Source organism: Magnolia sinica, chromosome 1 (genome assembly GCF_029962835.1).
Source record: "Magnolia sinica isolate HGM2019 chromosome 1, MsV1, whole genome shotgun sequence".
NCBI lineage: Eukaryota > Viridiplantae > Streptophyta > Magnoliopsida > Magnoliales > Magnoliaceae > Magnolia > Magnolia sinica.
The window spans coordinates 140,295,469-140,308,962 of NC_080573.1; the positions used below are offsets into that span (position 1 = coordinate 140,295,469).

At 39.0% G+C, this 13,494-nt stretch overlaps 1 protein-coding gene and 1 long non-coding RNA gene across 3 annotated transcripts in view; both read left to right on the forward strand.

Annotated features, from left to right (window-relative positions):
• The window catches only part of LOC131221222 (ATP synthase subunit O, mitochondrial-like), a 30,595-nt gene extending 17,389 nt beyond the window's left edge, over positions 1 to 13,206 (forward strand). For both annotated transcript variants that reach the window (XM_058216414.1, XM_058216419.1), the window contains exons 4-6: positions 3,276 to 3,388; positions 11,778 to 11,864; positions 12,700 to 13,206. In XM_058216414.1, the coding sequence (XP_058072397.1) occupies positions 3,276 to 3,388; positions 11,778 to 11,864; positions 12,700 to 12,819 (320 nt within the window). In that variant the 3' untranslated portion in view covers positions 12,820 to 13,206. The remainder of the gene's footprint in view (positions 1 to 3,275; positions 3,389 to 11,777; positions 11,865 to 12,699) is intronic.
• On the forward strand, positions 3,397 to 5,018 carry LOC131221231 (uncharacterized). Its single transcript, XR_009159123.1, has 2 exons — positions 3,397 to 4,174; positions 4,367 to 5,018. It is a non-coding gene; the product is annotated as an uncharacterized LOC131221231 (long non-coding RNA).
• Positions 13,207 to 13,494: the final 288 nt, after the last annotated feature.

Sequence of the window (13,494 nt, forward strand, 5' to 3'; positions counted from 1 at the left end):
ATTTATAGAAAAAAGTAGCATATGCTACAACACTACATACGCTACATATGATATGCATATGTTACAACACTTGTAGCATACACTACAGGAGATTTATGCTATTTGCTAACTGTATGTAGTGTCGTAACTATATTATGCTACACTACCGACGCTATTCAAAACTCTGATCACATTGTACCTAATGAAATATCTTCCAACACTCAAATCTGATAAAGAGGGTAAAAAAATCGCTCAGTGTACAAAAGTCTGATGAATGAAGGGGACTTACACCATCTATGTCTTAGTTTCTAAACAAGAAGCAAAACAGTCGGATGTTCTACCTCTCATGTAGAAGCTCCTTTGTAAATATCAAGACTTGGTGCTTGAAGCACCCACAACTGACTTCCTCCTATGAGGAACATTCAAAATCATATTGACTTGGCTCTAGGTTCGAACATGCCGAATCTTGCGCATTACTGAATGAGTTCGGTTGAAGAAGCCAAACTCATGTCGATTGAATGGTCTGACATAAAGAAGTTCAAAAGAAGAAAGAGAAAGAAGAAAAAGAAGCGAAAGAAGGATATCAAGGAGAGCAAAGCCGAGTATGGAGAAATTGCAAATGGACATTGCAATGAGAAGATATATGAAGGAGGTGACTTAGTTATGGATTATTTCCGCAAGGAAAGGTTTCTGAGGGGAGCTTACAACATGCTCAAGTATAAGAAGATTGGACCATGCTGGGTCAAAAGAAAGTTGGGTGGCAACACTTATAAGATCGAGTTGCTGGATAACTTGGATATCTCACCAACTTTTAATGTGGTGGATTTGTTCGAGTATCATAGCGAGGTGCTTGTTGTGCAAGAGGAAGTTATTACCGATATGGACAAACAACTTCCCAAGAAACAAAAATAAAAAATTGAATCAGCTTTGCAGATGAAGATCATTGGTACTTGATGAGGCCAATACAAACAATACTTGGTGAATGCAAGAACAAGTCTTATTCTGAATGCATATGGATCACGGACGGCAAATTGAAAAGATTGGATCTAGAACTCTACTACTCGTATGAGGCATCCAACTTGCCAAAGTTGAGTTCTTTCCAATCCGGGGGAATGATGTAGGCCCATGGCTATGGAACTGCAATTTACTATTTGTGAAAGATATGGGGGGTTGATTTAAATATGTGATTGAATATTTTGAGGATTATTTCCTAGATTTACTTTTACTATTATTGGGCTGGTAGATTAAATTGATTTGAAATCAATCTAATAGTTGTGGATTTTATTTATTTATTTATTTTTGCATTAGCCATTAGGAGGTAGGCATTTCAAAATTTCTGAGTGTGAGTTTTCTGAAGTATTGTAATAGAAGAAGTTTCTAATCAATGAAATTATTTCGCCCTCTACACTCAAATATACTTGTGGGTGCACTTGTCCATTTCTTTGTGATTCGGGTAAGTACACATTGAATCTAGCACTATGTGATACTGATTCTTCGTTCCAACAATTGTACTTTTGCTGATATGCCGCATTATTGCTACCCACACACACTTCACTGCACCATTATGGTTCTATTGGTTATGTGTTGCTACTGTTATCAAGCCACTTTAGCACTCTCACAATATTTCAACATGGGTATGTAATATCCACCATATTGTTTCAAGCTTCTGTAGAAGTGGTGGAATAAACTAGTTTTGGATTAATTGATTTTGCGGATCTTCTTAAAGATTTAATGCTGCAATTATTTGATGACTTCTATGGATAAAAAATATTGGATAGTAATTTGGGTAGCTGAGCTCTGAACTTCAGAGAGCATCTAAATTGCAAAGATTTGTGATTTTGTTATTGACATCCTTGGCTTGTCACCAAATTTTCTTTGAATTGTTACCAAACCATTAATCACCGAGGGACGTAATTTCATGACATGAGAGGTTTATGCTATATGGGGTCATATGAGTCTACAGATACTTGCTTATTGTTCTTACACACGATTATGTCTTATATTTGCCAAGCTGCTTCGGCTGGATGACGACGTCCAGAGAGGGCCTCCTAGCTAGAAGACAAGTTTTGGTTCAGAAAAGTGGCCCGATAGTCAAGAAAAGCCCACCATGGGATCTCATGATCGTGGCCCACTCATCGGATTGGTTTTATATTTTAGGTTTTGCTTATTGTTATTATTTAGAACATCGTGAACGCTTTAGATTTCCTTATTTGGTTTTTATTTTAGTTTACTTCATCGCCAAGTAATAGGTGTCGCACATGGTGCGAGTTTTGGGTATAGGGTTCTCCCTATAAATAGGCACCCCTTGTAGTTCTTTTCATTGATTGAAGTTAATAAAAAATTCCTGCTTTATTTTTCTGCTCTCTTCGTGAGTTGTGGAAGAATTCAAAAGTGGGTGCGAAGCCCTCCCTTTTCGAAGGGCTAACTACCGTGGTGCGAAGCCACATCGATCCCAATTCACCCCCATCTTCCATCATCTTTTTTTTCCATCTTCCCCCACCATCCATATGTCAAATTTGTCCTTTTGTTGCATCAGATTTCTTCATTGAAGCAGGTTTTCAGATTTCAGCCCGCAGGCGAGCTGAAACTTCGGCGGAGCACTACGCACAAACCGTACATCGGATCGAGCTGAAATTTGGAGGTTTTGGAGTCCATCCCTGGCCGACCAGGGCCAAGGTGGCCTTTTTCTGAATAGTGGGCCCCACACACGTGCGGCCGGGATCACACGCACGTCCATCTGGACCATTGTTGCTGTCCACACGCGGGATCATCTTTTGGTTCAGGTTTTTATCTTCTTTATCCTCTCATAGTCATTTTTTCATGAATCCTAACCCTATATTACATGATCCCTAATTGATTTGCCCCTTTTTATTACCTTAGGGTTCCTTGAATTGAAATTAGGGAATCCCTTGGATTAGGGACTGATTTTTATGCATGAGTAGTTGATTTTATTTCCCTTTGACATTGTTTGGTTTATAATTTTATTGGTCCAGTCCTAGCCTGTGTCGGCTTGGACCCGCATAGATTCCCCTTTAATTGAATGTTTGGATTTTCATGTGGGATGTGGAATTTGTGTGATTGTTTCTGAATTGGTGTGATCTAAGCCTGCAATCTTGCACATCATATTTAATTTTTCATGTCCTGCATCAAGATACTTGCTTATTGTTCTTACACACGATTATGTCTTATATTTGCCAAGCTGCTTCGGCTGACATGAAAGGTTTATGCTTATATGGTGTCATTTGAGTTTACAGGTACACCTCTTGCTTATTGTTCTTTATGTTTTATTTGCTAATCTGTTTTGGCTGAGAATGGGAGGCTGAGACACATTGAGAGTATCACCAAGAGTTTTCTTGAGTTGACCATGGCACATAGGGGAGAGGTGAAAGCTATTGTGATGACTGTAATTGTAAGTTGTGTTGTCTCCTTGGAATGTTATCTTGCATTGCAAATGGCATCCTGAATCGCTGATTGAAAGATATTGCATAATTGGAACTTGTAACTTGGTGTCCATCGTGAGCGTGAACACCTGGGTATGAATTATTTAGTCTAACTTCTAAACCTAATTAAAGTATTTGATAAAGTTTGTCAGCAATTGTCTTTCTTAAAAGGGTGCTCATCAGTGATTGTGGCACTGAACCTGTTTTTATACTTTTCAATTGGGTTTTGATTGTACCTTCTTTGCAAAGCTGGTAAATATCACTAACACAGTAACACTGTATCTGAACTATTTAAAGAAAAGAAATAGCATGTGAACGTCTGTAACGATATTTTCTTGCTACTGGATGTCTCCTCTTATGGAACATTGAATTGTTGATGCTCTGATGTTGTTCTATTTCTAGAGCTAAAGGTTCTGTGAACATTATTGTTGGTAGCATTAATGAAGGAAATGCTTTTGCTAGCTTTAATTAAGTTTTATTATCTCTGATGGTCTGCAAGTTAAATTTGTAGATGTCAAGCCCTATATTTACTTTTATAGGACATCAACTTAATTTCTATTGGTAGCCAATTTCGTGCATGCTTACTGCGCATGTGTGAATGCATCATTAGGACTTACTAATGAAATGAAAAATGGTAATTTGTTTTGAGATACACAGTCAGATTTAAGAGGGAGGGAATAAAAAAATCAGTGCGAAAGCTGAGATGCGCCTTCATGCTTTCTAGGGACCAGAAGCTGTGCTGACAAAGTTGGCAGGTATGCCATGCTATATATCCAGAAAATATCAGCAGCTATTTCATATATAAAATAGAAGTAAAAGCTGTTTTTTTTTTTTTTTTTTCAATTAACAATAGCAGTAAAAGCTATCAATCACCTTATGCTGTCAAGTGTCAAATGACTTCCGTGTGAATTTACTTTTGACTGGCATATCCACATATTTCTGTCTAGTGACATAGATGGCCAGAGGAGTCTGGAGGAGCATTGAGGGCTGAAAAATCTCTAATTCTAGAATGTTTGAAAGTGCTCGAGTCCTTTATTATGTGTGTGAATCTGGTCTTACTTGGACAGGAAAATACCAATCGCTTGTTAAAAGCATGTTACAAAAGGGCAACCCTGCAGCAATAAGTGTACTTGATCCGACAAGAACGGTGATGTCTTGCCATTCGTAGCATATGGTAAGATGCTGAAGAATAATCTGCAATGAGGCCTGGGGAAGTTGCATTTGACTTAGTGCTGGAAATCTCTTCTAGGGTCAAGAAAAACTTGTTGCTACTAAAGCTGATGGTTGACACTGCGGAAACATAGGGACTAGCTGATCATGATGAACACCTGATTTTTTCCCCCCCAAAGCTTGAGAGATGGCATTGTCGAAGGAATTGTTTCTGTGTATCTTTCATCGAGTGGCAAGCATCAATTCTGTTAGGATTCGTGGGAAACATTCTTAGGTGACCTGGTTGCTCCATCTCTTTTGGCATGATTGCCAGTTACATGGCCTATGTCAGCATTGGATCTTTTTTCCTTTTCTTTTTTGGTTCTGAATTTGGGCCTCTGGAGTGTGTTAGTTCCTTATAATGAATTGGAAAATTCCTTATTTGTTCAATTCACCTAACTTATTTTTTATTTCATCAATTATTAAGCGTTAACTCAGTTTGGAAGATCTGTAGTGTGCTATGTAACTTAGTAGGAAATCGTTATGGAAGATAGACATTAGTTAAAATGGATGGTCAGGAGATCTCTCAAAGCAATTTGTTTTGCTGCCTTGCAGCTATTATTCAAAAGGATTGAGATATCAAGGAGGTTGTTTCCAACAGACTTAGAATTGAGTCAATTAAATAGAGATGGGCCCTTGGAGTTTGTTTGATTGCCGCATGTGTATGGAACTTGGGGAAACATTTTATAAGAGAACTCTTTCAACTGGCTATGCTTATGGGGCAGAGTGCTAGGCAGTCAGAAGGCAACATAAGCAAGGGATGAGTGTTGCAGAGCTGGTGATTTTGAGATGGATTTGTGGAAAGACTGGGCGGGATAGATTAAGAATGAGGTCTGCAGTAGTAGCCCAGGAGTAGTCCTCATGAGAGGAAAAAAATGAAGGAGAATCAGATTGAGATGGTTTTTGTCATGTGCTTAGTTGCAAGAACCTTCATCCATGTTCTTCTCCTGTATCATACTTCGAACTTGATCTCATTCTTGCTCGCTAAGTTTTTATACATGTTAGGATTTTGAAACAGGTGTTTCCTTGCTTCCGCTCCAAAAATTTGCTGCCACTTCCCTTAAAACTCTGTGTAACTATAATAATGTGCAATGAAGACCGTATATGGATCTTGCAAGGAGGGTTACTTTGATTAGGGTTGAAGGTCTTGAAAGACGATGAGTGGAAAATCTAAAAGAACTTGGATTGAGTTGGTAACGAGGGATATTAAGGCTTGTTTACTTACCAAGCATAGAGCCTTAGCTAGGAATGATTGGTAAAACAGGATTTATAAAAGCCAACCCTAAATTGATGGGACACGACTATGATGATGATGATGATGATCTCTATGCTGCATGGTAGTTGTGTTTGATCTGGCTTGCATCTGGTTTGTGATCTGTTTTTTCCCATGGGGCTCTGTTATTACCCTTGCAGACAGTATTCCTGGTTTCATAAATTTGTTTTGTAGTTCTCTTTGCTACGATCTCGTATTCCTAGGCCCCTAGTGCTTTCTGCTATCTCAGCAGATCCTTTTCTTGTATTTTTTTTCTTATTTATATATCCCTGTTATCTTTATATATATATATATATATATATATATATACCAAAATATGTATTTATTGCAACTAGGAAAAGCATCCAATGTTCTACTGAGCAAACAACCTTTTCTTCTAGTCAGCAACAAGGTATTTTCAAGGTATTCAAAATCAGTTACATAATGGCCGTTACACGTTATGGGGTCGAAACGGCCGTAATAACCGTTACAGAAAAAATAGGCCGTAATGGGCCCGTAATGTTCTTGTAACAGTTTTTCAAAAAAGTAAAAAAAAGGTACGGGGGCCGTAACGGTTTTGGAACACCTTGGGCCAGTATCATAAAGATAACGGTGGACCGTTACCGTTTTGGAACACCTTGGGTATTTTGTATCGGTAACGGTGGCCGTAACAATCACCACCATTAATGATATGGGTATCGGCCGTAATGGCCGTTATGACTTCTGTAACGGTTTTTTTTTTTTTGTTTTTTGATTTTTTTTAAATTTTTTTTTATTTGCCTGAAAAATTCTGGAAAAATATTTAGAAAATTTAGAATCATGTTAATGTTCCAAATATGTATTCATTTTTTTGTTTTCAATGTGTTTATGATAACGTAATGGTCCACTCTTTGGTGAGAATGTTGTATCCGGTGAATTTGTGAGTCTGGTTGTGTCTCTAATATTAACACATAACAATCAAACGTTAGAGCTAGAAATTGAAAAAAGAGGCATAAATACCACTTTTTTTTTTTTTAAATCTATATTTTTTTGAACAAATGACTCTCCGCTATTCGGCCAAATCGCTTCAATCTACAGTCTTTAATCCTAAAAACTACAGTATGAGTTGTCAAAATCTGTTGTAAAATAATCTAGGAAAGTTTTTGAAATGAGAAAAGTAGAAAAATGAAGAGAAAAATGGATATAAATAGGAAAAAGTGGCTGTTTTTCTACCGTTATGGGAGTACGGCCGATACGACTCCTGTAACAGCTGATACGGTCCCAAAAATACCAAATGCCCTGTTTCACCCCCGTATCGCATAACGGTCGCAGCCGTTACTTACGCGCATCGGCCTTTATGGCCATATCGTAACAGATACGAAACACCTTGGTCAATAATCAACAACCATATAAGTAGGGGAAGTGGATTACGTCATGCCCCTGCTTGGACGAAATTGGTCCAAGCAGGGTCTCTGTGGGGCCCACCATGATGTATGTGTTTAATCCAGTTTGTTCATCCATTTTGCCATATCGTTTTAGGGTTTGAGCCCAAAACTGAGCTAGATCGAAGGCTCAAGTGGGCCTCACAGTGGGGATTGAATGCCCACCACTAAAAATTTCTTGGGGGCCACAAAAGTTTTGGATTATGCTGACATTTGTTTTTTCCCCTTCATATAGGTCTATGTGACCTTATGAACATGTTGGATGGCAAATAAACATCATGGCGGGCCCTAGGAAGGTTTCAATGGTGGGCGTCATTATCAAAACTGCTTCCTATGGTGTGGTCCACCTGAGCCTTGGATCTGCCTTATTTTTGGGCTCATACCTTAAACTGATCTAGAAAAATGGATGAATGGAGTGACATCACAGTGGGCCCTATAGAGCTCCTGCCCGGACCGATTTCCCTCTAGGCGGGGCCAAGAAACAATCCGCTTCCATAAATAGGAGGCATAGGACCTCCATATTTGTAATACATACCACTTACCTAGCAACCCTATCAACACCATGTACATGGCATGCCCCCACAAATGTACTCCATAGGAATTTAAGCCGCGTGAACTGTGAAATTTTCTTGATGAGTTTGGACTATAGTTTAAAACCCAAAAACTTTAGTTGGTTCAATGGCCAGCCGGGTCACGTAAACTTGACCTATTCTTTGTTTGCCTTAACCGGCTTGGCATTCAATAATTAAATTTGAAGTAGTTAGAGTTGTAATAAATAGTTAATGGTTTTGCTAACATCCCTACCTTCATGAGAACATTAGCAATGCCCTCAAGGCTTTTAAATGTCATGTGGGATGCCTAATCATTAATCATGACCGTTCATTCAATAGTACTATTGGGACAAGCCATGGTGCAAGAATCACACTGATCAGATGATCGTAACCCTTTGAATGGGGCTGATTTGTTACAACCATCCATTGTTTATGGGCCAGAGATCACATGGTTAAAATCATCAAACCAAAGTGCTACTTTGGAATCATAAACAACACAAAGTGAAATTTCTTGAACAGATGTTTCAAGATGATGATTGGAACCAGTGTTCGCAATATTGATACTATCGGCCGATATTATCGGTTTTGCAGTCCAGCGATACGAAACCCGTCAAAAGATACCAAGATTTTGATTTATTTATTTATTTAAATTTTGTATGTAAATATCCGAAAAACTTGGGGGAAAAAAATAAAAAAGAGAGAAACCTTCAATAATGTGGATTTCTGTACCTGTAGAAGAGTTTGCGTTGATTGGAAGCTCATTTAGTGGGCCATTCGAATCGAAGTCGTAGGGAATTGATTTCAAAAGTTTGTAGGGAATTGATTTCGGAAGATAATGTGAAAAAAATCTGGAGAAATTCGAAGATTTGGGAGAGAAATTAGGGTTCTAAGGGGCCGAAAACCCTCTCTGCTGCGAAATAGGGCTTTCGAGCCTTTTCTATCGGGCAGTCGGACACGGATTTCATGCGAAAGACTTCAGCGCATGAAGTACTTGCATTGGGATGCTAGGTGGGGCCCACTGTGATGTTTGCGAGAAATCCGCCACGTCCATCTGTTTTGCAAACTCATTTTAGGACATGCGGCCGAAAATGAAGTGGATCCAAAACTCAGGTGGGCCGCACGAGAGGAAACAGTAGGGATTTGGTGACCATCGTTGAAACATTTTTATGGCCCTAGAAGTTTCGTATCGGGATAAGTTTTTTATGTTTTCACTTCATCCTGGTGGGAATGACCTCATAAACGGTTTGGATGGCATATAAACATCAAGGTGGATCCCAGGAAAGTTTCAACGGTAGGAAACTCTTTCCCTAGGTTTCCCTCTCGTATGGCCCACTTGAGTTTTGGATCCACCTCATTTTCGGTCGCATCTCCTAAAATGAGCTCATAAAATTGGATGGATGGGGTGGATTTCTCACAAACATCACAGTGGGCCCCATCTAGCATCCAAGCTTAGGAACTTCCTGCGAAGGCCTTTTGCAGGAAATCCGCATCCAATGCGGATTGAAAGCCTCGGAGACGGATGGTCCAGTCAAAGGCTATGTAGGGCCCACCATGATATATGTGTTTTATCCACATCGTCCATCCATTTTGATAGGTCATTTTAGGGTATAAGCCTAAAATGTAGTTAAATATAAGGTTCAAGTGGACCACATGACAGGAAGTTGTGGTGGCAATGATATCCACCGTTGAAGCTTTCCTAGGGCCCATTGGGAATTTTATTTGCCATCCAATCTGTTCATAAGGTCTAACAAACTTAGATGAAGGGAAAACATAAATATTAGCTTGATCCAAAACTTTTGTAGCCCAATTTTTTTAATGGTGGCCATTCAATGATGACTTTTTCATGTGGTGCGGTCCACCTCATTTTTGGATTTGCCCCATTTTTTGGCACATTCCCAAAAATAATATGCCAAAATGAATTGGTGGCCCCACAGTCATGGTCCCACCATATTACGTACATCCTCTGATGTGGTCCACTTGATCTTTGGATTTGCCTCATTTTTTTCTCAGGCTTTAAAACGATCCAAAAAAACAAATGGACGGCATGGATACAATGCATGGGGCCCACGCAATCTACTTCATTTTTTGAGCCAGGACCTAGCAAAAACTAAAATATCAACATTAGGAATTAGAGAGTGGATTAGGTGAGAGCCAATACTCACCCAAGACGGTGCGGCCCTTAATTGGGGGCCCATGTTAATGTATGTATTCTGTATCTATGTCGTTCATCCATTTTTCCAAATCATTTTAATGTATTATCCAAAAAACGAAGCACATCCAATTATCAGGTGGACCATACCAAAGGAAAAAGTTGTGATTGACTATTAATAGGCCACAAAAGTTCTGGATCAATCTGATATTTATTTATTTTTCCTTTCATCCAGGCTTATGTGAACTTATCAACAGATTGGATGGTAAATAAACACTACGAGAACATTAAGGTAAGCCCTAAGAAGGTTTTAATGGTAGGGCCTTCAATCAATATTGTTTCTGATGGCATGGTCCACTTGATAATTGGATATGCTTCATTTTTGGTATGGTGTCGTAAATTAAGGTGGCAAAACAGATGGACAATGTGGATACACGTCTTGATGCATTTATAAATGTTATGCAACATATTTGAATATCGTTGTTTTAGTTCAATCGGACAACGCATAACATAGGACACTATACAAAGGAAACCTATTATGTGCAATTTTTTTTTTTGAGATTTTATGATTTAAAAGTGTGTATTAAGGTCATTTTTAATAATCTCTGAAGTTTCATTGAAAAATTCAAACATTTTCCCAATGTTTCCCTATGTTTCCCAAAAAGTGCGATAAATTACGCGATACAAACAATATATCCCGTGCGATAACCGATACGTATCTGTATCCCAAGGGTGCGATACGTTGCGCGATACCAATATTTCGAACACTGATTGGAACTATTTTGTTTCTCTAGAATCTCGGTGGTCCATTTTTCATGCTACGGATCGGATATTTAGGACCATCTGATTGGTTTGATTTTTGCACCATGGCTTGCTCCTAGTTGTATGAATCAATGAACAATTCAAATCAGCAATAGATCATCCCATGTGTCATTTAAAAGCTTTGGGGTTAGCAAAAACCCATATTTAAAATAGTTAGGTAAAGTATATAAATTTGGCCAAAATAAACAAATGTGCAACCCATGGTGTCCTGGTTATAGACCTTGTGTCTGTAGCTCTTATAGACCTTTGCTTCCTTAGCTAAGGTTGTGACTTCAAACCTCATTGATTCCTTTTAACTTAACCAAAAAAAAAAAGAAAAAAGGAAAAAAAGAAGAAGAGGATAGCCGAGAAGGCAAGTGACATGATTTGAGTCACCACGAGTCATGCCGAATTGACCAAGTCAGTGAGCCGTGTCAATGAGCCTTGTCGATTTGGGTGAGCCACACTTACTAGCAGCTTTCCTGGCGACTCAGCTCATACCTTGTTGAGTTGAGTTGACTCAGCCGAGTTTCAAGCTGAGTCATGAAATTTTGGAACTATGATGGAGGCAATTGGTGAAACTGTTCATTTGCAGACCAACCCGACAGGTAAGATTGTCTAATGGAGGAGATTTCGCAGCACTGCTCATCCATGATTGAGCCCACCAAATGAATAGTCTGTATCACCTGAAAGTGGGTAATGTAGTGGTTAGTGTGGTTGAACAAAAAATAAATGCTGTTTTGTTACTTTGAACATCATATAATCTTTTACATAAAAGGAGTCTCTAGGATTCTTCCCGATTATAGCCATAACAAAAGGGATGCTTCTCCAATAAGAGAAAGGATTCTCGTAAGCTATTTTAGGAAGCTGTTGGTCTGAAATTCCTTGCTCTTCAATGGTATTCCCACCATTCTATCAGCGGTAAGATTCATTTCTTAAACTCGTTAATTTTTTTTTTCTTTTTCTTTTGACCAGTCACTCCCCCCAGAAGAGGAAAAACAGCTGAAAGACACTTTGCAGGATATTATTGGACATGGGAAGACAGTGAAGCTTGAACAGAAGGTGCTCCTTGATAGCACATGCATATGCCAACCACTGATTGTTTATCTGTGGAATTTGTCATAATAGATGTCTAACACCATCTTCTTTAGGGGTGTCAATGGGTTCGGGCCTGAAAATTCAGAATTTTGAATAGGGCTGGCCGACGGCCCGGCCTGAAACAGTTCAAAATCCGGGTTGCGACCTACCCCAGGCTCGGCCCATTGACAGCCGTAATCCTTTCCTTTTGTCTTGTATGCATATTCTCCCCCCTCCATTCTGGATTTCAAATTTATGAGTTTCATAGTTCCATTTTTGGATTTCTGAAAATGATTTTGTCATCAGTCCCCAACAATTATTTGTACTATTGTCTTGAGCTTTTACAACTATTTGCCACCCAAAAAAAAGAAGAAAGAAAGAAAGAAAAAAGTCTATCAAATCACCTTCTTTGATCACTTTATAACTGTGTAGTGGCAGAATTACCATTCTCATTATGAACCGAAGCATTAGTGGTCAGCCATGGCTAGTGTGAAATGGCATTAGATGCTCATTGGGTTTCTCATTATCTCTAAATTGCCCCCTAATATCCTCTCTCCCTCCTTCCTTCCCTCCCTCTCAATCTGGAACTAGCAACATTGAGCACTGCCCAAATGCTTGCACAAAACATGTTTCTTTATGAAAAAAATATGTAAATCGTTATCCCTTTTCTTTAGCTGGTTCATTTATTTGTTCAGCAGCATGCTGGTTATTGACATGATCCATAAGAACAAAAATAAAAAACGGAGAAAAATAAAGAAAAATCAAGGCATAATTGCCAAGCTGATAATTTATTCTTTCTTCTCTGGTACGTTCTTCACAGATCGATCAAAGCATTCTTGGGGGATTGGTGGTTGAGTTTGGGCAAAAGCTCTTTGATATGTCAATCAGGACGAGAGCAAGGTGGATGGAAAAGTTCCTGAGGGATCCTGTCAACTTCTAGAGCTTCTAGAAGCTTTTGGCTGTGCTTCATCAACCTGCTGAAAGACCCTGCTCTACAAATTTCCTTTTAACTTTAATTTCCATCATGCTGGACTGGGGTTTTTTCTTGATGGGCTGGTCTTTTCCCTCTCTTTTCTTGTGGGGTGGGGTGGGTTGGGTTCCATCCACCTCTAAAATAAAAGCTAGAAATGTGAAGGGGGACACTCCTTTCTGTTACTTTTTTCTTTTCTTGAAGTCCGTTTTTTAAAGGTCTTGTGGGGACACCCTGCAACAATTTTAAATTTTCATGTATTCGTTTCTCATCATAAGCCACTGAACATTGCCACTGGCCCAGTTTTTTTTTTCTAAAATTAATTTTTTAATTTCCCTTCGGTATTCATTCTCTGAAGGAAGCGATAGGGCTATTTTCTAGCCTTTTCTTCTCCTTTTCTGAAGGAAGCAATGGGGCTATTTTCTGACATTTTCTCTCTCCTTCAACTGTTTCTTACCCACCATATATATATATATATATAGTCATACTCACCTACGCACGTGCACACCTTTGCACACGTGTCATGGGTGTCTAATCTGAACGGTCCATGTGATGCGGAATCCCATGAAACCTTACGGGACAAAATTTCACCTTGATCTAAAATTCTGGTGGGCCATAGAAAAGAGAAATGCAAATCAAGGGAGG